Genomic DNA, 24,651 nt, shown 5'->3' on the forward strand with positions numbered 1-24,651 from the left:
TGGAAGTAGCTTCTTCCAAAATCCCCGTGACTTATCATCACCCTCCTGCAGCTTCCATACAACCTGCTGCCTCCTTTGGTCCATGTCTGTGGAAAGTCCTCGGCAACCCTTGAAACCTTCTTACTGCCCCCAAACACAGTACCTTTGGACAGGGCAGAATCTGGCAGCCATGGCTGCGCCTGGAGAGCTGTCTTCTTGGACAGACACAAAGGGATAATAACCTTGTTGTGAGACCTTCTTGGAAAGTCACTTAATCTCCCTGGGCCTCAGTATCCTCATCTCTAAAATGGGCACAGTAATGTCTGAGGCAGGTGATATTTTCTACTTCTCAAGATTATTTTGAGGAAAATACATGTGAAACAAAGATTATGATGTCAGTCCACTTATCAAGATGAAGGAGAGGTTGATACTCGTTTCCTCACATAGTTACTGAAGGATGGTATAATTGACCTGGGTGACCACCAGCTGGTCTATTGCTTTTTCTTTATGACTCTGTGCCCTGAGCTGTGCTCTTGGGACTTGAAGTCATTAGAATGTTAGATTTTAGGAACCAAGGGTCAGGAGCGAAAACTTCCCTGACAGAAGTGGAAGAACAGAAGAGACCACATGAGTTAAGTCAAGTAGAATCATTAGGATGGCTTTTGGTTGGTTGGTTAGTTAGTTTTAAAAGACTGCAGATTTAGAAGACATCAGAGAATTAAAACTGCTAGGCACAATGAACTACACTAACAATATAATTTCACGTCTCTCACCACTCAAGCACATCCTGGATTCAGGCAAAGAGAAAAACAAAACCCTGCAGAGTTATAGTACTGTGCCTCTAGTTTTTGTTTGTTTGATTTTAACCTTCCAAAAACTAGACTTTTACTTAGACAGGGTCAGCAGCTTTTTCTGCAAAGTGCAAGATAGTAAATATTTTGGGACTTTTGTGTCACCTTTGCTGTTGTAGCGTGAAAGCAGCCATAGACAATAAATAATGTGTGTGACTGTGTTCCAATAAAACTTTATCAATGGACACAAAAAGTTGAATTTCATATAATTTCTACGTGTCACAAAGGATTATTCCCTTTTTAACCTTTTTCAGCTATTTAAGAATATAAAAACCCTTCTTAACTTGTATACTGTTAAAAATGATTAAAGAAGACAATTTAGGTAATACAAACAAACTTAAACATTTCATGAAGTAAGCAGTGTCCATTCTCAAAGGACCAGAGGACTGCAAAATGAGGCAGGAGGCGGGAAGCTTTTATAGGATAAAGAATGAGGAACAAGGAAGAAAAAAGCAGAAAATGAAGAGAGAAGAAGGACATGAGTACAGAGCTCAGAGTTGCCTTGGCATCTGGAGACTGGCTGACTGGATACAGGCAGATCTCGAGACACTGCTGGTTGGGTTGCAGACTATCATGGTAAAGCAAGTAATCACGATAACTCGAGTCACAGGAATCTTTTGGTTTCCCAGTGCATATAAAAGTTATGTTTACACAGTATTGTAATCTATTAAGTATGCAAAGGACATTATCTCTAAAAAAAAACAATTTAAGTACCTTAATTAAAAAATACTTTACTGTTAAAAAATGCTAGTCATCAATTTGAGCCTGCAGTGAGTTGTAATCTTTCTGCTGGTGAAGGGTCTTGCCTCGGTGTTGATGGCTGCTGACTGATCAGGCTGGTGGTGGCTGAGGCAATGTCTTAACATAAGACACAATGAAGTTTGCAGCATTGATTGACTGTTCTTTTCACGGTCGATTTCTCTGTAGCATGCAAAGCTATATGATGGCATTTTACCCACAGCAGAACTTCTTTCAAAATTGGAGTCAATCCTCTCAAACCCTGCTGCTACTTTATCAGCTAAGTTTATGTAATATTTAAAAAATTTTAAACATCTTTATTGGAGTATAATTGCTTTACAATGGTGTGCTAGTTTCTGCTGTATAACAAAGTGAATCAGCTGTACGTATCCATATATCCCCATATCTCCTCCCTCTTGCATCTCCCTCCCACCCTCCCTATCCCACCCCTCTAGGTGGTCACAAAGCACCAAGCTGATCTCCCTGTGCTATGCGGCTGCTTCCCACTAGCTATCTATTTTACATTTGGTAGTGTATATATGTCCATGTCACTCTCTCACTTTGTCCCAGCTTACCCTTCCCCCTCCCTGTGTCCTCAAGTTCATTCTCTACGTCTGCATCTTTATTCCTGTCCTGCCCCTAGGTTCTTCAGAACCTTTTTTTTTTTAGATTCCATATATATGTGTCAGCATATGGTATTTGTTTTTCTCTTTCTGACGTACTTTTCTCTGCATGACACACTCTGGGTCCATCCACTTCACTACAAATAACTCAATTTTGTTTCTTTTTATGGCAGAGTAATATTCCATTGTATATATGTGCCACATCTTCTTTATCCATTCATCTGCTGATTCTTTGTTGTCATTTCAACAATTTTCACAGCATCTTCATCAGGAATAGATTCCATCTCAAGAAATCACTTTCTTTGTTCATCCATAAGAAGCAGCTCCTCATCAGTTAAAGTTTTATCATGAGACTGCAGTAATTTAGCCACATCTTCAGGCTCTACATCTAATTCTAGTTCTCTTGCTAATTTTACCACTTCTGCATTTACTTCCTCCACCGAAGTCTTGAACCCCTCAAAGTCATCCATGAGGGTTGGAATCAACTTCTTCCAAACTCCTGTGAATGTGGATAGTTTGACCTCTTCCCATGAATCATGAATGTTCTTAATGACATCTAGGGTGGTGAATCTTTTCTAGAAGGTTTTCAATTTACTTTGCCCAGATCCATCAGAGAAATCACTATCTATGGCAGGTAGAGCCTCACAATATGTATTTCTTAAATAATAAAACAAGTCAAAGTAACTTTTTAATCCATGGGCTGCAGAATGAATGCTATGTTAGCAGACATGAAACAACATTAATCTTTTTTTTTTTTATAAAGAGACAATGAAATGTATTGATTGTTAGGAATGAAATAAATAGGGAGAGAGGTGCCGCTGTGTTATGTAAATTGCCCACCACTCTATACACTGGCAGCAGCTCTCCAGTTCAGGGTTTGTGCTTGTTTGTATTCACAGATGTGCCCATATTGTGTCTTTTCTAATACTTTGTCATCCCATGACTTTGAGCTTGTAAATGGCTTCCTGTGTTCCTTAGGATGAGACGAGAACTGCTTAAAATCATGTACAAACCTGACTGGACAGACCCGCACTTATCCCCAACCCCCCAGTCCAGTTCACACTATTTTGGAAACAACATTAATCTTGTCCATCTCCATCAGAGCTCTTGGGTGACCAGGTGCATTGTCAGTGAGCAGTAATATTTTGAAAGGAATCTTTTTTTTTTTTTTCTTCTGAGCAGTAAGTCTCAACAGTGGGCTTAAAATATTTAGTAAACCATGTTGTCAGCAGATGTGCTGTCATCTGGGCTTTGTTGTTCCATTTATAGAGCACAGGCAGAGTTGATTCAGCACAATTCTTAAGGGCCCTAGGATTTTCAGAATGATAAATGAGCATTGGCTTCAACTTCAAGTCACCAGCTGCATTAACTCCTAAAAAGAGAGTCAGCCTGCCCTTTGAAGCTTTGAAGCCAGGCATTGACTTCTCTTCTCTAGCTATGAAGCTCCTAGATGGCATCTTCTTCCAATATAAGGCTGTTTCATCCACATTGAGTATCTGTTGTTTAGTGTAGCCACCTTCATTAATGACCTGAGCTAGATCTTCTGGATAACTTGCTGCAGCTTCTATATCAACACCTGCTGCTTCACCTTGCACTTTGATGTTATGGAGACGGCTTTTTTCTGTAAACCTCATGAACTAACCTCTGCTATCTTCAGATTTTTCTTCTGCAGCTTCCTCACCTCTCAGCCTTGTTCTGGATTCGGCTTTGACCTAAGGGAATGTTGTGGCTGGTTTGATCTTCTCTCCAGACCACTAAAACTTCTCCACATCAGCAATAACACTGTTTTGCTTTATCATTTGTGTGTTCATTGGAGTAGCACTTTTAATGTCCTTCAAGAACTTTTCTTTTGATTCACAACTTGGCTGCCCGTTTGGCACAAGAGGCCTGGCTTTGGGCTTATCTCAGCTTTAGACATGGCTTTCTCACTAAGCTCAATCATTTCTAGCTTTTGATTTAAAGCGAGAGACATGTGACTCTTCCTTTCACTTGCACACTTTGAGACTATTGTAGGTTTATTAATTGGCCTAATCTCACTGTTGTGTCTCGGGAAATAGGGAGGCTGAGGGAAAGGAGAGAGATGGGGGAACAGCTGGTCAGTGGAGCAGTCAGAACACACACATCTATCGATTAAGTTCACCGTCTTACATGGGCACAATTCGTGACCACCCCCCATTACAATAGTAACATCAAAGACCACTGATCACCATAACAAGTATAATAATAATGAAAAACTTTAAAAGATTGCAAGATATGTCAAAATGTGACACAGAGATACGAAGTGAGAAAATGCTGTTGGAAAAATGGTGGCAATAGACTTGCTCGGCGCAGGGTTGCCACAAACCTTCAATTTGTAAAAAATGCAATATCTGCAAAATGCAATAAAGTGAAGCACAACAAAGCGAGGTGTGCCTGTAGGCTGTATTTCTGGTTGAGTGGAACATTTTCAGGGACATGAAAGTTTTGGTTTACTGATGTGGCAACCCTGGCAGAAGCGGCTTCATCTTGGGCCTAGAAATGAATATATTTCACCAGGTACGAGAACAGGTGGTCTTCCAGATTTGGCCTGTGAGATGTAGTTTGTTGACCTCTGTAGTACATTGCTGGGGCTTATCTCCCAAATTTTAGGAGATTCTCCAGGAAGTCTGGGAAATCCTCTCTTTGGTAGTAATTTTGTCAAAATTGGAAGGAATCAATTAGTGCATACTAAGGAAATTGTCCCCTTAATAGAAATCCCTGCCATTTAATCTTCACATGAATGTTCTGAAATAAATAAGAGACCTGGAGAGCCTGCAACCTAACTATATTCAGACAGGTTTGTACTGCTGTTAACAGAGAGAGAGAGAGAGGAGAGAGAAGAGGCATTGCTTGGTGTTACTCCAGGGGCTTGGGATGGGCCTATAAATTGGCGAGCTTCGTGGATTTGTAAATCTTTAGAATGTAAGATGAAAAAGCGAACAGGAAGAGGAAGAAATCATTTGGTTCACTCCTCGCCTAGACAGATCTGCGTTTTAAATGTGCAGTTTGTGCATATACATAATTTCAAGTGTGACTTTACACTCAGGTGCCCTCCAAGGTAACCGCTCCATTGACTTGCTGACGCCATGATGACAGTAAAGCTGAGGAACGCTCATTTGTGCAACTTTATTGGTTCTAAAGGGAATGGTTCACTTTGCTGCTTAAATACCTGCTACCTATTAATTGCTCTTCTGAGACCTTTATACATCCTGCGTTACTATACGTTTACTTATCATCGGTGCACCGATATCTTACCCCCTCTGGTAAAAATCTTTCATATGGATGAAAGACTGAAACAAATGATAGGAAAACGTAATTTTCTAAAGAAATGGCACTCACGGTGCTCTAGTTTCAACTGTAGCATCTCTTTGATCAGTCAGCTAGTGTTTCGCAGCCACACGGTGAATATGCTATTTATTCACTCCATCTCAATGGATTTTTAAATGTTAGTATATTGAAGTAATAAGCAAATGTTCTTAACTATTTTTCCTTTTGCTTCCTCCTACTTGCTTATTATTCGTTTTGTTCTCCTTCCTTTATACTTATCATTTCATGGTTAATCTTTTCTGCTCTTTGGAGCACTTCTTGCTCGTCCACAATTCTCCATTGGGATTGTTTCTTAGCATCTAAATCCCTGGGTCACTTAGGTGCTCTGATGAAGAAGGAGGGCTGCATTCATGGTTTGGCACAGAGAAGCGGGTGTAGGAAATCAGCTTGACCCAGTGACAGACGTGTGCGAGGGACACCGTGCACACTGGCTGAGTCTGGTGGATCTCGTCTGATTATGCAACCACATAGGAAACAGATTTGTGCAAGTAAGAAGCAACGAAGGGAGAAAAGGTGACTTTTCTCATGATCTCAGGCTCCCAGCGGGGAACAGGGGCTCATGCAGTTTGGTAATTTGAAGTGAGTTTAGCGACGGGACTATTTGCAAAAGTTTGAGTAGATGTAAGGGAACCAAGAGGGGGCAATTCAGTGTCTGGAGACAGACAGGGAGGGCAAGTGCTGCGACCTTCACACACGTGTCCCGTGACAACCACCTGGGGAGGAAGTAGGAGAACCAACACTCTGACTCTTTTCCTCCCTCCTTCACTCCCCTCCTGGGGCCTCTGGCTGGGCAGACACAGTGGGAAGCCAGACAAGTCTGCCACCCAGGGCCCAGGGCAGAGGTGGATCAGAGGGAGGAATCTCCCATAAGAAGTAATAGGATCATCTCCTATAATAAAATGATGGTGCCTTTTGGTGGATTGCAAAAATATTGATTATCTTTGGTCTTTCGCTCTCAGAGAGCACAGATCTTATCTCGTTCATCTTTGCCTATTTAGCTTTGTTGACTGAAAAAAAAATGTACAACGTGAGAGTTATGAGTTAAGTTTTATTCGGGGCAAAGTGAGGACTATAGCCAGGGAGACAGCATTTCAGATAACTCTAAGAAACTGCTCCAAAGAGGTAAGCGAGGGAGGTCAGTATACATGTGATTCTGGTGAAGGGGGAGTGCATGCAACCAAGCGCGTACTTTTTGCAGAAGGCTGCTGCTAACCTCATGAAGGCTACTGCTGGTCACGAGGAGCAGACGTCACCTTGAAGGATTTTAGTGCTTTTCTAGATACGAGGAGATGCAAGAATGGGGCACATCAAATTTTCTCCTGAGAATATCTAACTAACTGAAGGACTTTTCTGCCAGGTTTTCCCGGAGCACAGAGTGCCTCATTCCTGATCTCCAGCCTGAACTCCTTTCAGGGGTGTTGAAGGGCAGCAGCTGCAGCAGCTCGTGATTTAATCCTCGTAGAGGTAGATGGCAAGTGCCAATTCGTAGCTGGCAACTTATTTCCTTGAACATAGGAGATGATGAGGTCTCACAGCTAATATTCGTTTACTGAGGGTTTGTAAACTCATGGAGCTGGAAAGGACCACCTCCACATTCAACACATGAGGGAACTGAGACCCAGAGTACCCCGGCAGCCCTCTCAAGGTCACTCGGTGGCAGATCCTGGGCAAGAACCCAGTTTGGTGATCGCTTTGTTTTCAACTTGATTCCTAATGTTAGTGGGATTCCTATTTTCTAAAGAATCAGTTTCTCAAGTTATTTTATGATATCTCCGTTTTCTCTTTCAAACAAGTATTTCATGCCCACGATGTGCCAGGTACTGTTTCAGATGCTGGGGGTTCAGCCGTGAACAAAGCAGACGAAAGGAATCCCTGACCTCACAGACCTTACGTTCTAGTCAGGGCAGACGGAAGGTGAACAGATAACGTTAAACATGTAAATAGTATGTCAGGTGGTGAAAGGGCTGTGGAGAATAACGAAACAAGGAAGGGGATGGGCAGTCAGAGAAAGCCTCCTGAGAAGGTGACATCTGAGCAAGAAGGACGGGGTGATAAACCTGGATCAACAGATCTATCATGTATCCATCCACCCGGGGGGAGAGCTCTCCAGGTAAACGCTGAGACCTCGTTACAGGAGCATCCCGGGCTGTTCACAGAAGAGCAGGGCTGCCTGTGTGGCTGGGTTAGGGGGATGTGAGGTAGAAGATGAGGTCAGAGAGGGAGGTCACAGTCGGCAGAGTCTGATTAGGACCTTGGAGGCCAGTGGAGGCCATTGGACTTTGCTTATTCTCGGAAAGAGATGGGAAGACTGGGAGAGTTGGGAGGCAGGATGGGCTTGACCAGAGGGGCAAAAAGACCTTACTTAGGTTTCAACAAAATCGCTCCTCACTGATATGTGAAAGAAGGACTGTAGCTGGGCAAAGGCAAGAGCAGGGAGACTGATGAATGAAACCTCTGCAATAATCCCAAAGCAGAAATAGCTTTTTTGTTGTCTCTAAATAGTAAAAGTAAACAATACTTATTATTAGAAAAAAAAAAAAAGAACAACATATAAAATGCAAAACAAAAAAAAATCAAGATGAAAATCATCTCTAATCTCAGCATCCAAACATAACCACTATTAACATTTTGGTATATAATCATCCAGAATTTTTAAAACTCCAGTATGAGATCATAGAACATATACTTCTTCTGTATAACAAAATACTGTATACATCTTTAAATGTAGATTAATATAGATCTACATCATTAGTTTTAGTGACCACAGTATATATCATTGTAAATCTCTACCATTTATTTAACTAATTTATTACTGATGGGCTTTTACATTGTTTCACTATTATATACAAAACTGGGCCACTTGATGGTCCCCTTACTTACCTTTTGGCTTGTCCAAGTTTGCATTTACCCCTTTGATATCCCTGTGAAGGAGGGCTGGTCAGGACATTTAGTTTTCTCTCCCTAATGTTTATCCACGGGTAGACCAATGTGTGCAGCCAAGTTGCACTGCGGATGGCATTTGAAGCCCAACTCTCTTCCTGCTATGCTAACCATTATTAAATGTTTTGATAGTATCCATACTCAAGCGTGGTGTTCATACACACTTTTGAGACAAAATCTTAAAAAAGAATCACCTGCCGTAAGGATGAAACTGTCTAGTTTTGAAGCTTAGGTCTCATTGGAGGTTTTGGTGGTTCTAGCTTCCTCTTCCCACTTGCATGGAGAGTCATTAATGTTGCCATCTAACTCCAACCGTACCATTTACCATATTTTAAAAGGTAAATGTATGTCCACTTTGGCCCAGTGAAATGTTTCTCCCATCAGTAGTCTTGATCACGTGGTCATGGTGGGATTCCAGAGACCCACAGATTCTGAGGATCACAAACAGTAGGGAATGACCAACTGCTCCTCGGGAGGAAGGACGAAGACGGATCCCCAGGTGATGGTAGTTCACAAGTCACCCAGCAGATGGCGATAGTTCACAGACTTTCAGAGCCCGAAGAGCCCTTTAGAATCAGTTTGGAGTCCCTTGTGGTTGAGATGAGGACAAAACGGAGAGGTTCCATTATGTTGCCTCAGACGACTGACTTCTTCCTTGGTTAACTAGTCCCACCAAAATGGGGGAGGGCAGCTAATTTTAGATTTTAGTTCTTGCAATGGAAAGAAAAGTTCACAGGCAGAAACTGAAGTCGCTTCAGTGATCTGAGACGTTTATAATATCTTACTTCTAATCAGTGCTGAGTCCTAATGGTAAAAAGAACTGATACAATAAATTTATCTCTAAAATAAAATGAAATAAAGGGCTGCGAAATTCAGAAAGAATTTAAACAATGAAAAACAGAAGAGTGAGAGAGAAGAAAAACTGAAAATGACTGGAAGTTAAGTCAGGCCAAATTTTTGATTGTTTTTGCATCAGACATCACCACTGGTAATTATTTACATTAATCTGGAAAATGTTTTGGTGATGCTCAAGAAAGTAAAGAATTTAGTTTCTGAGTCTACAGTGATTATTTCTCTTGTTTAAACATTCATTTGCCAATTCATTTTTTTAAATAAATGTATTTATTTATTTATTTTTAATTTTGGGTCTTTGTTGCGGCATGTGGGCTTTCCCTAGTTGAGGTGAGCAGGGGCTACTCTTTGTTGCCGTGCTGTGGGCTTCTCATTGCTGTGGCTTCTCTTGTTGCGGAGCAGGGGCTGTAGGCACGCGGGCTTCAGTAGTTGTGGCAGGTGGCCTCAGTAGTTGTGGCTCACAGGCTCTAGAGCTCAGGCTCAGTAGTTGTGCATGGGCTTAGTTGCTCCGCGGCATGTGGGATCTTCCCGGACCAGGGCTCGAACCCGTGTCCCCTACGTTGGTAGGTGGATTCTTAACTACTGCGCCACCAGGGAATTCCTGCCAATTCATTTTTTAAAATGTGTATTTAATACCAATGATATGCCAGGCAGTTTCTGGGTGCTGGGTTCTTAGCAGTAAGTAAGATAGACAATCTCTGCCTTCATGGAGCTTATATGTGGGAGAATCAGTCTCAGTAAATAAGTAGATAATAAAATAAATACTTATTACATTATCCTACATAAATAATATACCTTTAATGTTAAGTGTTAAGAGTAAAAGAGAGGGGGTGAGAGGGCATAGAGGATGCAGGAGCTGCTGTTTGGAATAGGCTACCAAGGAAGGCTTCTCTTAAAAAGAGGTTTGAGCAGAGTCCCTCCTTGTGGGGGGGAGCAGCAAGTGCAAAGGTCCTGGGGTGAGAGCAGCCTTGGGATATTCTACAAACAGTAAGGAATACGGTAAGTGAGACGAATGTTAGGAAATGAGGTCAGAAAGGTAGCCAGAGGCCAGGGGTCAGATCATGTCCAGTCTTGTAGGTTCTGGTGAGGACTTTGGATTTTATTCCAAGTTAGTTGCAAAGATCTTGAAGTGTTTCGAGCAGCAGAATGGTCTGATCTGATCTACATTTTGAACATGATCACTATGGCTATGGTGTGTGGACCCCAGCAGAGAGGAAGGGAGATGAATAGAGAGGCAATATATTGTTCGAAGGAGAATATATATGAAAAGAAAAGGTAGAGAGCCAAACCAAAATCATGGAGTTTTGGAACCAGCAGGTTGTTTAAGGACCTAGCCAAACTTCCACAATTTTCTGATAAGGAGCTGAGCTATCACCAGATTATATGACTAGTTCTTGGTCACAGTTAGTTGCCGTGAGTGTTAGATTCACAGGACTCTCTGTCCAGGATTCCTGGCATTTCCTACCCTCCTCTCTGTGCAGAGACACCACTTGCCTGAGTGGTTGGGCCCTTCCGTGTAAGAGCAGTGCCACTTCTTACCATCTGATGCTTAATTTCTCACCCATCTTCTGGATGCCTGTAGCTCCTTTTTAGAGCAGGGGGACTGTTGTCTCCATGGTCCCAGGTGCAGACATTGCACGTGAGTTTCCTGAGACGCTTCTTCCGTTGCAAGGCTTTATGTCTTTCAGCCAGAAGTGCTGGGATTCCTTCTCTTCTCTTGGTGCTTCCAAGAACACCTTCTGACCCTGAACACATTCTGGGTCCTGCTGCACACCCCCCAGTGGAAATCCTGTGCTTAGACCGTTAGCATTCTGTGCAGTCAGACCGTGGTCTACAGGGACCTTGTTGTAAACCTGATGGAGATTAAGAATCTGTAGGGAGATCTTCTGTTGCAATGGGCTATTATTTGGGGCACCATAGGGTATAGTTCTCAACTGAGGGTGATTTTGCCCCCTACAGGGCTCTTGGCAGCCTCTGGAGACATGTTCGGCTGTCTCAGCTGGGGGGAAGGGTCTCCTGGCATCTTGCGGGGAAAGGCCAGGGATGCTGCTAAACAGCCTATAACACACAGAACCCCACCGTCACAACACACACACACACACACACACACACACACACACACACACACACACACACACACACCAAAAAGTGATCCAGCCCCATATGTCAGTAGTGCCGAGGCTGAGAAATCCTATTACAAGACAAAAATAAAATTAGAAAATCTAAGCCTTGCTCAAAATAAAATGGCAATCAGGCTGGAAAATTAACTGACATTCAAAAAATCAACTCAAGTGAAGACTTTTTCTCAAACTTTTTTGGACTGCAGCACACAGTAAGAATATACAATTTGTACTGCAGCCCAGAGCACACAAACATATCTAGAAATACATGTGTGTATGTGCAGATGTCTCATCGAACAATACTCACCGTTGCTAAATTCAGAGCTTTATATTTTCATCCATTTGGTTCCATTTTTGAAAACTGTGGTCAGGCCCCAGTGAGTTATTTTTACTCGCCACTAATGGGTTTAAAATGTGCAGCTAGAATAATACTGAATCAGATATATAAGGAACTTGAATAGTTTCATATAAATGACATATCAGCACTGAACGGCATGGAGTGAGGGTGGATTCTGTATAGAAGCCCCCTAAAGGATCAGCCACTAATTCCACAGATAGTTATTTTTGCCACACCCTTGTCAGAGTTGAGCCAGTCCTTGTTTTCCAGGGTTCAGGATCCAATCCAGTGAACAGACACGTGGCGTGCGCGATACGGAGGTGCTCTGCACGTGGGGAAGGGGAGCGATGGATTTTGTGGGTGTGGGAACTGAGAGGTGGGTTGGCAAAGATGCCACAGTGAGGTCACACTGGGCATGGCTGGGAAGAATCGAGTGGGATTTCTCCAAAGGGTCAGAGGAATAGGAACAGGAGAATCCAGGCAGAAGGATTTCTGGGTTGAGTGATGAGGGAGATCTTCAAGGGTATGAAGGAGGCCAAAAGATACAGGGGTGCAGAGGGAGAAAGTAGAACCTCCCCTGCACCCCGTGTTGGGTCATGTAAAACCAGCTTCATTAGCGTGTTGCTCTCCTGCCCCTCCTTGTTTACAGGATAAAGGCCACACTCCATGGCTCAACGTTCAGTATCTTCCATGGTCTAGCCCCAGCCAACCTCTCTCCCTTACCGCTCTTGACTTCACAGCATAAGGCCTCCATCCCGGCAGAAGGATCCCAGCTACACCCGCTGTGCCCAGGAGGCTGCCTGCTCTGTCACTTCCTTCTCTTCCCTTGCTCAGCAGATTCTAGGTGGTATCTTCTCAAGGTGTAGGTTTCAAAACCCTGCAGAAATTCTTCCCTTAGAAAGCGACCCATGGCAATTCCACTGGATAATTCCATTCAGTGAATTCTCAGCGTTGGCATTTCATGATTTTCTGTCTGATGAAGAAAAGTTTGTGAGCCTTCAGTGCTTGGAAACTCTCAGGGCACCCCGGCTCCACCTCAACACTCTGTGCCTTGGTTTTATCAATATGCCACAATGTCTACTGGCAATGAGAACAGATTACTCTTGTTTTCATTCATTTTGAAAAGGTTTCTTGGGCACAACTAATCTCATGACCCAGAGAGAGGCTGGCTTGCTTCTGTCACAGGCTCTTTATGGAGTTTTCGATTAATTGTTGGGCAGGATTGTGGGTCGGGTTGAGGATCAAAGTCAGACTGCCTTCCCTGATTTAAGACTGGCTCTGCTCCCATGACAATATTCACAAAGTAGGAGTTGTTTTCATCATGATGGGACATCCCCAGCTTAGTTATCACCAACAGTCTTGTCCACAGTATGGCTGTCTTCTGGGGCCATGCAGGCTTTGGGAATGTGAGTTTACTCAAGACATTGGAATGTATTTTTTTCTTCCAGTTTTATTGAGATGTAATTGACATACAACACTGTGTAAGTTTAAGGTGTGAGGCATAATGATTTGCCTCACATACCTCGTGAAAAGATTATCACAATAAGTTTAGTGAACATCTATCATCTCATACAGACACAAAATATAAATTTAAAAAAATAGAAAAACTTTGTTTGTGATGAGAACTGAGGACTTAACTCTCTTACTAACTTTCATATATGACATCCAGCAGTGTTCATTAGATTTATCATGTTGTCCATCACATCCCTCGTACTTATTTATCTTATTTGTACAAACTGGAAGTTTGTACACTTTGATTGCCTTTATCCAGGTCCCCCTCCCTCAGTCCCCACCTCTGATAACACAATTCTGATCTCTTTTTCTATGAGTTTGTTTGTTTGTGTTGGAAGTGTAATTGACCTACAACACTATGTTAGTTCCTCACACACCATAGGGACTCGACACACGTCTAGTTATGATGTGTCACCATACAAAAATGTTACCTGACCTAGAAGGTACTATGCTAAATGAAATACGTCAGACAGAGAAAAACAGTTACTGTCTGACTTACATGCAGAATCTAAAAATCAAAAACAAATGAAAAAACATAACAAAACAGAGTTGTAGATACAGAGAACACACAAGTGGTTTCCAGAGGGGAGGGGGAGCGGGGGGCAAAGAAACAGGTAAGAGAGGTGAAGAGGTACAAACGTCCATTTGCAGAATGAATGAGTCACAGGTATGAGATGTACAGTGAATGTTTGTTTTTTTTGTTTTGTTTTGTTTTTTTTGTGGTACGTGGGCCTCTCACTGTTGTGGCCTCTCCCGTTGTGGAGCACAGGCTCCGGACGCGCAAGCTCAGCGGCCATGGCTCACGGGCCCAGCCGCTCCGTGGCATGTGGGATCTTCCCGGACCGGGGCACGAACCTGTGTCCCCTGCATCGGCAGGCGGACTCTCAACCACTGCACCACCAGGGAAGCCCCAGTGAATGTATTTTTAAGTCATTTGTATTTCACCCATGCACAATACCACTTTGAGGAAATTTACGCACACGCACACACACACTGTCTCACACACACACTCATTCACACACACACACACACTGACATACACGCACTCACACACCTTAATTAAAAAGAAATATGATAAGATGATCAGAAACCAGATAGAGGTAGGTAACATAATTGTATGAGATGAGACAGTTAAGTCCTGGATGTCACTAAACGCCAAACTTCCTATTAGCAAAAACAAGAAAGAAATCAAGGTCTTATAGAACTCTCAATGTCTGACCAAAGGATGCAAACTAGTTTTTCAGTGAAAAAAATTTTTTTTTCTGGTTACAGTTACAGGAAGAAATTACCAAAGAAATCATTATATAAAGAATATTGAGCATTATAGTGAATACTGACTGTAATGGTGGTTTTAATAGTGGTTTAATGATGAGGAAATGTCTATGGGAATGATCAAACTTGACAGAAAGAAAACCCTTCGAAAATTAGACGCAGGGATAATATGTCCCTTAGAATTATTCAGTAAATTCCTTGACTATATTTTGAAGACCAACACCTAACATACATTCTGGTATTGAATACCAGAGATTTTTTTTAACTGGAGTTCAAAAGGATATTTCAAAAGTATCTTAATTCTTTTTCTTTCGTTTATTATTTTAGTATGGTGGTGAAATATACATAACGTAAAATTGACCGTTTTCACCGTCTATAGTGTCCAGTTTGGTGGCATTAAGTTCATTTACAGTGTTCGCAACTGTCACCATCATCTACCTCCTGAACTTTTCCCATCACCCCAGACAGAAACTCTGTCCATTAAGCAATGTAATAATTCTCCATTCCTTCCTCTCCCCAGCACCTGGTCCAAATTATTTTGTCTTTTTTTATTGAAGTATAGTTGATGTACAATATTATATAAGTTTCAGGTATACAACACAGTGATTCACAATTTTTAAAGGTTATGTTCCATTTATAGTTATTATAAAATATTGGCTATATTCCTTGGGTTGTACAATATATCCATGTAGCTTATTTATTTTATACATAATAGTTTGTACCTCTTAACCTCCTACCTCTGTCTTGCTCCTCCCCCCTTTCCTCTCCCTACTAGAGAAAGACAAATACTGTATGGTATCATTTATATGTGGAATCTAAAAAATAAAACAAACTAGTGAATATAACAAAAAAGAAATATAACAAAAAAGAAATAGAATATAACAAAAAACAAACTAGTGAATATAACAAAAAAGAAATATCAAAAGTATCTTAATTCTTTTTAGTTCAGACACACTCTCTCTGAAGATAGTAGAACTTCCTTTGCCTTCCTAATTTGTCTTTACTAAACCAGAAACAATCTGGATAAATCACCTCCTGTACTATGTATTTCGGCATCAAGTATTTCTTTACTTGCCCAACTGCTTGTCTACACAGAAATCACCATCTTGACTCCTGAAGTTTTTCTTTATCCTGTCGAAATTTTGCCAGTTTATGTCTAGGTGTAGATCTTATTTCAGTGGAAATATTAGCCCTTTCAAAATATATTCTCTTACTTTTTTTCCAGCTCAGGCAAGTTATATTTTTATGTTTTTGATTCTCATTTCTGTTCCCATTATTCTGGTAAATACCAAAGAAATACCCATAATCCCTCAGTTTGGACCTTGTGCTCTATATCCACATCCATATTTATTATTTTCTCTCATATATTTTTTAATCTCTTTGACATTTTTCTCAGCATTCTGGGGTAATTCCTCAGGTTCATCTGAAAATCACTGGTTCAAGTTTCTCCAGTATCAGTTTTGTTCCTTATTATCTTAGGTGTGGATTTTCAATCTCCTAATAAAATTCAGGCTTTGTTACATTGCTTTCTTTTTATTATGGACAGTTTCAAGCAGAGTGAAAAATATCAGGAATCCTTTGGATCCATGACTTCCCTGGTGGTCCACTGGCTAAGACTCCATGCTCCCAATGCAGGTTCGATCCCTGCTCAGGGAACTAGATCCCACATGCATGCCGCAACTAAAGATTCCACATGCTGCAACTAATGATCCCTCATGCCGCAATGAAGATCCCGAGTGCCACAACTCGGGGCACCAGTAAAGCTTTCTTGCCGAATCTTAACAGTTGCCATATTTTCTTCAGTGTTGCCAAACAAACAAAAATTACAGATATTGGGGCAGCCCCTGTGTACCCCTCCCCACACCATTCTTCTCCCTTCTTTCTGAGAGGTATTTGTATTTAGAGTTTATGATTTCCCTACATTTTAATCATTATATGTAACATGTATATATATATATTTATTTATTTACAAACAATGTGGTATTGTTTTGATTGTTTTTACATTTCTTATAAATGCAATGACATGGCAAGTATCCTTTTGTGACTGATTTTTTTTCCACTGCATTGTGTTTTTGCAAATTAAATTGTAAAGTTCTACTTCATGCAGTGTCACTGCTGTATAGTGACACTGGTGTATAAATATACCATAGTTTATCCATCAATTATTTTGATATTGGACCTTTAAATTGTTCCAGTTTTTGGCCATTACAGTGTTGCAATGAACAATCTCATATATGTTTCCTTGAGTATGTGCTTACAAATGGAATTGCTAGGTTGTAGTGCATGCATATCTTCAGCTCCATCGCCTTTGAGAAATTTGTTCCTCAAAGTGATTGTAGCTATCTTCACTCCCCCGGAAGTGTGTTCAAAACTCTTCTTGCTGTATGTCCTTGCTGACACTTGGTATTAGTCAGACTTTTACACATGGTCAGTCTGATGGATATAAAATATGTCATTATTGCTTTGATTTGCACTTCTCTATCGTTAGTGAAGTTAAACATAATTTTATAACTATTAATCATCTTATGACTTTTTATATGTTTTGCCTATTTTTATTGGAATAAACATGTACTTAATTATATACATAGTGTACATTTACATATAAATAAATATTAATAAACATTAATATATGTAGAGTTAAATTCTAATCCTTAGCCAATAATGTGTTGCAAATATCTTCTTCTAGTCTGTGACTTATCCTTCACTTCACTTATGATATCAAGTATTGAATAGAAGTATTTTTTAATGTAGTTAAATATCTCAATTTTCTTTATAATTTATGGTTTCTGTGTGTTTTTTTAAAAGCTACTTCCTTTCCCCAAGGTCATTAAGCAAAATCTTCTGTTTTATTCTAAAATTTTGAAAATTCTGCTTTTCATATTTAGAATCTTAATGTATCTAGGATTTAGTTTTAGGTATGGAGAAGTAGGAGGCTAATTTAATATTTTTTCCCATACAGACAACCACTTGCCCCAGCACCAATTATTGAATTATTCATCTTTTCTCCTGTTGATTTGCAACAGCATCTTTCTGATGTATCAGATCTCCATACATCTGTGAATCTGTTCCTGAGTTCTATAGTCTATTTCTTTTTCAGTACCACACTGACTTCCCTGGAGGTCCAGTGGTTAAGACTCCATGCTTCCACTGCAGGGTACATGGGTTCCATCCCTGGTCAGGGAACTATGATCCTGCATGCCACACAGTGCGGCCAAATAAATAAATAAATAAAATAAAATAAAATAGGATACCACACTGTCTTAGTTTCTACAACTTTATAAAGTCCTGATATTTGGTAGGTAATTCTACTGCACTTTGTTCTTCAAAATTGTCTGCTCTTGACCCTTTGCTCTTCAATATAAGTTTTAGAATCAGTTTTCCAATATGGTGAAAAACCCTGAAGGGATTTTAAAAATCAGACTTATGTTGAATTTTAAAATTAGAATTATATTAAATTTATAAATAATTTTGGAGGAATTAGTATCTCTGTGATGTAGAATCATCCACTTCATGACTATATCTCATCTGTTCATTTGGATATTTTTCAAAGGCTTTTAATAGACTTTTCACATTTTTTCATAAAAGTCCTTCATAGCTTTTGTTAGATTTATTCCCAAGGTCTTGTATTTAGAAGTCTGTATTAAATTTTTGGAATCTGTGGAATTTTCTTTTCTTTTTCTGTAGTTACAATTTTCTTTTCATGCACTTTTCCCATGTACTTTTGAAAAGAATATACATTCTCTTACTTTGGTGTCTAGGGTTTTATATATGTCCTTTTGATCAAGTTTTTTAATACCATTGTTCAAATCTTCTATATTATTAGCTTGATCTAACAATTACTGAGAGAGATATGTTAAAATTTTCCATTGTATCTCCCTGCACCTCTCTCAATTTTTTTTTTGATATATATATGAGGTTGTAATATTAGATACCTACACGTTTTGTATTCCTGATGGTTCCTTTACTCATTACTTAGTAACAATTGTTATCATTAATAATACTTCATTTTCCCCTTAAAGTCTATGTTGTCCAATAATAATGTAGATCCACTAGCTTTCTTTCAGGTATTGCTTGAAACAACATCTATTACTCTTTTTTTTTTTTTTAAACATTTGATCTCTCTGTGTCTTGTATTTTAAGTACTTTTGGGAAACAACTTAATGCTTAACTTTTAAAATTCCAATGTGACAAGCACTGTCTTTTAAATGGCAAGTTTATTACGTTAATAGTTATTATAATTGTTGACATTTTTTAAAATTTCTACCATCTTATTTTGTACTATTTACTCTGCTTTTTCCATTTTCTTGGAGAGGGGATCTTTATCTTTGCTCCTTTCCTGTCTTCTATAGAATTGACTGTATTTTCTTAGTCCCCTTTCCTCTCCATTGGGATGAAATTATATATTCTTTTATTTACTACCCATAAATTGTTAACTTTCAAACTTTTATGGTCTAACATTAATAAACATCTATTACCCTCTTCACAAACAATAAAAGGACCTTAGCAGCTTCGATCCAAATCAATTCCCTCTTGTCTTACATATTACTTTTCAGCATTTTTGTTCCACTTTGTTTAATAGGTACAAGTTTAGACTTTTTATTTATTTATTTTTACAGTAGCACTTGTTTAGATTTATCCATACAGTTTCTCTGCCCACTACCCTTTGCATCTTACTCTTTCCTTCTTCCTGAAGTATACTTCTCAATAAATCCTTAAAGGTCTGTTAGGGACAAACTCTCTCAGGCTTTGCGATCATGTTTTTGTTTCACTCTCACTGCTGAACAATCATTTAATCAAACAGAATTTCATGATGGTAATTATTTTCTCCTAGCACCTTTTCTCAGAGGAGAGAAGAGGGATGATAGGGTGTAAGTGTTTTTAGTTTAAACCATTTGCCAATCAGAATACCTACAAGAGAACTGGACCACAGTTGGTGCTCCACTCTGAAGCCACTTTAAGGAGCACAGAAAACCCACAGAGACACTGGAGCTCACTCTCACAATAGCATCAGTCATCTTGCCCTGCGGTTGTAGGTACATGTGTCTTCCTCCTCACTGGATTGTGAGCCACTGGCGAGCTGCGTCTCCTCTCTCTTTCTCATCTCAATCTCTCTATTCTACCTCCTGATTCCCAAGTGGAAGATCTGAACCAAGCCCTGTCTTGTACAATACTAAGCCAATTGCAGATCACACCAAATACATCTGTTTTTTGTTTGCTGCCCCCCAATCTCTCCTACTTGATCCATCCTTCACTCTCTGCTTTTCTAGATCATTCCCGTCAGCATGCAACCATGTTTACCACACTCACAGAAAAGATTTTCTGGATCCCACAACCCTTCCATCTACCATCTCATTTCTCTGCTTTCCTTCAGGCTAGAGTTATTGTGTTGTCTACATTAACTGTTACTACTTTTTTTCCAACCTCCTACTAACTCTTCAATTCACTCCAATCTGCTTCCAATCCCACCACTCATATAAAGAGAGCCAATGACCTCCATATTTCCAAACATAAATTCATCCCATGAACATAGAACATGCCATTAAATTTCTTAATGTTTAAATGATAATGAATGTTTTTATACATCTATTTTCTTAGGACAAATTCCTAGTAGTAGAATCAGAAAATCAAATAACTCAAACACTTGGTATATACTGTCAAATTATCTTGCAGAAAGAGAAAGAGAGGGGTGGGGTGGAGAGAGAGTAAACTCTCACTTTTCAAGCCCTGTTATCTTCCTGACACTATGGACAGTAGTTTTCTGTTATTAATAGTTACTTGAGAATTACTACTAAACTCCCAGTGAAAATGACTGATTAGACACTTACAGCATTGCCAATGACCAGATTAAAGCTAGGGTCTTTCAACAAACATTTTTTTTTTTTTTTGCATTTGTCATATGCAGAGCACCTTGTAAGAAGATTTTGCTCTTATAGAGAACATACACTCATTCACTCACTCTCTTATCTAAGTAATACGTACCGAGGGCCTGCTGTATACATAACCCTGCCAGCCACTCTTTCAGCTGTTTAGAAATATTTTACTTGCCTATCTAACTTGTACACTGCCCACTCCACCTCAAGTCCTGAGCATCCCCACAGAATGTTGTCAACAAATTAGTATTCATTATTCTCTGAAGTTACAAAGAGTCCACACCTGAAATTTTCAGCACACCATGATGCAAACATGGCCGTAGGTTGTCCTGCTGTGTTCACAGCCACCTCTTGCGTTATGCTTTGCCTGTGTATCTCCTCCATCAGCAGGAAGTAGAGACGCAGGTACCTCACGCCTTGGTTTCTGGCCATCTGCTTAGCTTTCCACAGCCCCATTATCTTTAGAAAGGGAGACTCCAAGGAAGAAGGCTACAGTGGGTTGTGCTTGGCTGACTGGTTTGTGTTCTTCAAAAGACAACACTCCACAGGGGTTGTGCAGTTGACGCCTCCTCTGTGTGTGCAGGCATAAAGATCATAAAGGAGTCAGGGAAGTTTTGAGGTGAGGGCTCTAGAAGTCATTTGGTGTCTGGGGTGACATTCTTGGGCTGTTGTCAAGTAAGGGTTTCATGAAGCATGATGAATGGAAAAGAGCAAACATACCTGCCTATAGCTGGTTCTCTAGAGCCATTCTCTCCCAACCATCCCACCCCTACCACCACAGAAACGTACCCCGGGATGAGTTAGTTTCGCTCAGGTGGAAAGAAAAGAACCAGACAGATTATTTGTGGGAAAGGGAGGAGCAAAGGAAACCATTCAGCATTCTTGCAGAGCCTCTGAGTCCCTGTCGCCGAGGCTGATGTTGGGGTTTTGAGGATGCCCAGCTAATAACACTTCTTCTCTTTGTCCATTTTCTGAACCAACTGAGAAATAAGACAACAAACTCAGACGATAAAGATCAAATGCTTGTCCTTGTTTAGGATAAAGTCTAGATCAGAGAACATAGTTTACTCTAAGGCACAAGCTCCCTTTTGCAAACTCCCTTTTGCCCAACCCAGGCTATGGAACCCACTTGAGGGAAAGTTTGGGTTTGCAGAGAGATCACACCTGCCCAGGTCACTGCTTTCCACTTGTCGAGGTAGAGAAGGAAGGTGGGAGAGACCAAATTTGCCCCAAATTCCTCCTCCCTCCCCCAGGTCCTTTGATAGATTAGCTTCACTCAGTTCAGAAATATGGACCAAATGCTTCTACTCAGCATCTAAGTTTCTCTCTACCTCTGTAGGGAGGCGAACAGGTTGGACGAGCATTCAACAGTATTTCAGGAAGCTCTTCTCATGATTGCAGCTTCAGGAGTGAAGAATAAGTGCTCCTCTCTCATCATTGCTAAGAGCTGTTAAGAAAAGAGACCCAAATACAACCAGGTCCTTATGAATGAAGACGAATTCTGATAAATGATAACTCACATCTTCTGGGAGGCTTATATTATTGAACACAAAGTTACAATCCCCAAGACGTGTAACTTCCATGCTGAACTAACTCCTTTTTTCATCCACATAAGTGAAATTCCCTAGTTGTTTCTTCTTCAAACTTCGCTTGGAGTAACAGATGCTTGTAATGTGTCTGAATTAAAAGTGTAACTTTAGGGTCGCAGAATGTTAGTGCCAGCAGGTCATCAAATCCAGTCCAGTTCCTTGTTTTGTTAGAAAACACGAGAACCGGTGAGATTAAATGACTCGTTCAAGGTCACACAGTCGTTTGTGTCCATCTCTCTCCCAGGTTTTGGTTTCCATGACTAGGGGTATTTCCAACTATACCACGATACATCAGAGAAACTTACTGTTTATAGAAAACTGGTGATGACTCAATAAAACCAAGCATACAGGTTTTTTTTTTTAAAACAAAAGTCATCCTGTAATATAGTAATAGAAATTTGCCTTTTCTATATTAGTTTTCCTTGTAGTGGAATAACCCTTGAACTTGTTTTGTATTCAGTTAATGGTTTGACTATTCTGGTTCTAAATAAATGACTCCTTTTCAATGTTCTCTTTTCCTAATTAACAAAGTGTCAAGTAGAGAGAGATGAGTTATGCACTTTAATTACAATAACCCCAGGCTACTGGGAGAATTCTTATCAGTGGCTTGGACTGTACCTTCTGTGCTCACTTAGAAACAGCATTGGTAAAATCTTTAGGGAAGCCATGGATTTGAGATCTGAGGTGGTGTGGTCATCAGGAAACAAGAGTGGGGAACTTCATTCCAGATGTCTTCACACCATACTGTGTCTGGTCCTCTCTCTGCTCATTTCCTTCCTGTTAAAAATGGGAAATGACAATTAGCCTGGATAATTATGAGAAACAGGAAGAGATGCTGCAAAGAGTATTGGAGTGCAGCATCAGGAGTCCAGAATTCTAGACCAGCTCTGCCACTGAACTGTCTCTGTGGGCTAGTTGCATGGTCTCTCTGAGCCTCAGTTTACTCCTCTGTAAAATGGACTTGTGCTAGCTGATCTCCAAGGCCTTTCTACAAAAGTCAAGATGTCTTTGACTCTAAGTCCTTCTAATTCCACATTGTCATCCTACCCTTATCTCACACACTTTGTTTCCCCAAACTGAGCAGTAACCTCTGGCTTCAAAGAGATAGGTTATATGCAGTGTCAAACAGAAGCAATGATTATAAGGACCAAAGAACCTTATTCATTGAACAATATATGCCTTATTTTACTTGTCAAAATGAGCAGAGAAGCTGGAGTCATTTCCATTCTTATCATGGTACCATTTCATAGCTGCAGCAATGCATTTGTGGTCCTTTCCTCTAAGAGTTTCCTTCAAGGTAGACTTCCTAGGGTGGGTTAAAGGGCAGGACGAGAACTCAGTTACCCACACTCCAACGCCTGGTTCCTCTATATCCTTCTGGCTAAAGTATATTAGATACTCGGTGTCAAAACATGTATGTTATTTTGCATATTGAACTAAGGGTCATATGGTTTGGTTCTGGTCCTGAATTTTCCACTAATGAGATGCATGACCTTGGTTTCAAATCACTTCTCTTCTGTGGCCTGAGTTTCCACATTTATGAAATGAGACTTTTGGACCGGATGGTGTCTAAGTCCTCTTCCAGCTCTAAACTTCTAGCTCTGAGTTGGGGAAAGAGACAGGAATGGTGGCAGTTTGGGGAGAATGTCTTTGGATTTGGGGGCAAAGTCTCACCGTACAAGGATTTGTCCCCGATACTCCACCACTTAAACAGGCCTGACCAGCTGGGCCAGGACAGGACAGAGTCCCTCCATAGTGCAGCACTGTGGTAGTATCTCCCATGCCTGGTGGAAGCCTTGGCTTTTGGTGAGTATGTGAAGTATTACTTAAATGGAGGATGGGGAGGCATATCAAGAAGTCTAAAATATGGTTCCTGCCCTCAGGGGGTTCACAACTGAGTTGAGAAACACAAGGGCAACATTCCGAGGCCAGGAGTCCAGAGGATGTAAAAACCATCTTGAATATCCATTGAGTTCAACAAACTGTGGAAGCTTGTTCTGCGCTCATGATTAGGGACATGTATTCGTGGGTGGATGGCACTGTCCAGGAGTTGGAAGAATGTCCTACAGGCCTTGGCTTGCTCCATCTTTTCTGGGGTCACCATTTTTTTCCCAGAAGAGTCTGTTTTCTCTCTCTCTCTCTCTTTTTTTTTTTTTTTGCGGTACGCGGGCCTCTCACTGTTGTGGCCTCTCCCGTTGCGGAGCACAGGCTCCGGACGCGCAGGCTCAGCGGCCATGGCTCACGGGCCCAGCCGCTCCGCGGCACGCGGGATCCTCCCGGACCGGGGCACGAACCCATATCCCCTGCATCGGCAGGCGGACTCTCAACCACTGCGCCACCAGGGAAGCCCTGTTGTTCTCTTTTTAAAATATCACTTGATTTTGGTCTTTGGATGAGACACATTCAGCTCTGTCTCCACAGAAGGCATGCAGCTGGAAGGGTGGCTAGACTATGTATATAAGGACACACAAGAGGGAAAAGGAAGGTGATGTGGACAAGAGCGTTAACCAAAGTCTTGGGGTAAGAAAACACAAGATGTGTTCACAAGTCAACGGGTAAACCAGGTTGGCCATTCAAACTTTGGAAGAGGGGGGAAAAAAGAGTCAAATCCATGCTCTGGAGT

The 24,651-nt window shown here is 40.8% G+C and overlaps 1 protein-coding gene across 3 annotated transcripts in view; it reads left to right on the top strand.

Annotated features, from left to right (window-relative positions):
• Positions 1–24,651, top strand: part of EGFLAM (EGF like, fibronectin type III and laminin G domains) — a 171,125-nt gene that overhangs the window by 92,433 nt on the left and 54,041 nt on the right. The window contains exon 7 of one of the 3 annotated variants that reach the window (XM_060146978.1): positions 16,116–16,204. The exons of the other annotated variants lie outside the window; for them this stretch is intronic. Within the exon in view, the coding sequence (XP_060002961.1) occupies positions 16,116–16,204 (89 nt within the window). The remainder of the gene's footprint in view (positions 1–16,115; positions 16,205–24,651) is intronic. 3 annotated transcript variants of the gene reach the window in all.

The sequence above is a fragment of the Lagenorhynchus albirostris genome, chromosome 3 (genome assembly GCF_949774975.1).
Source record: "Lagenorhynchus albirostris chromosome 3, mLagAlb1.1, whole genome shotgun sequence".
NCBI lineage: Eukaryota > Metazoa > Chordata > Mammalia > Artiodactyla > Delphinidae > Lagenorhynchus > Lagenorhynchus albirostris.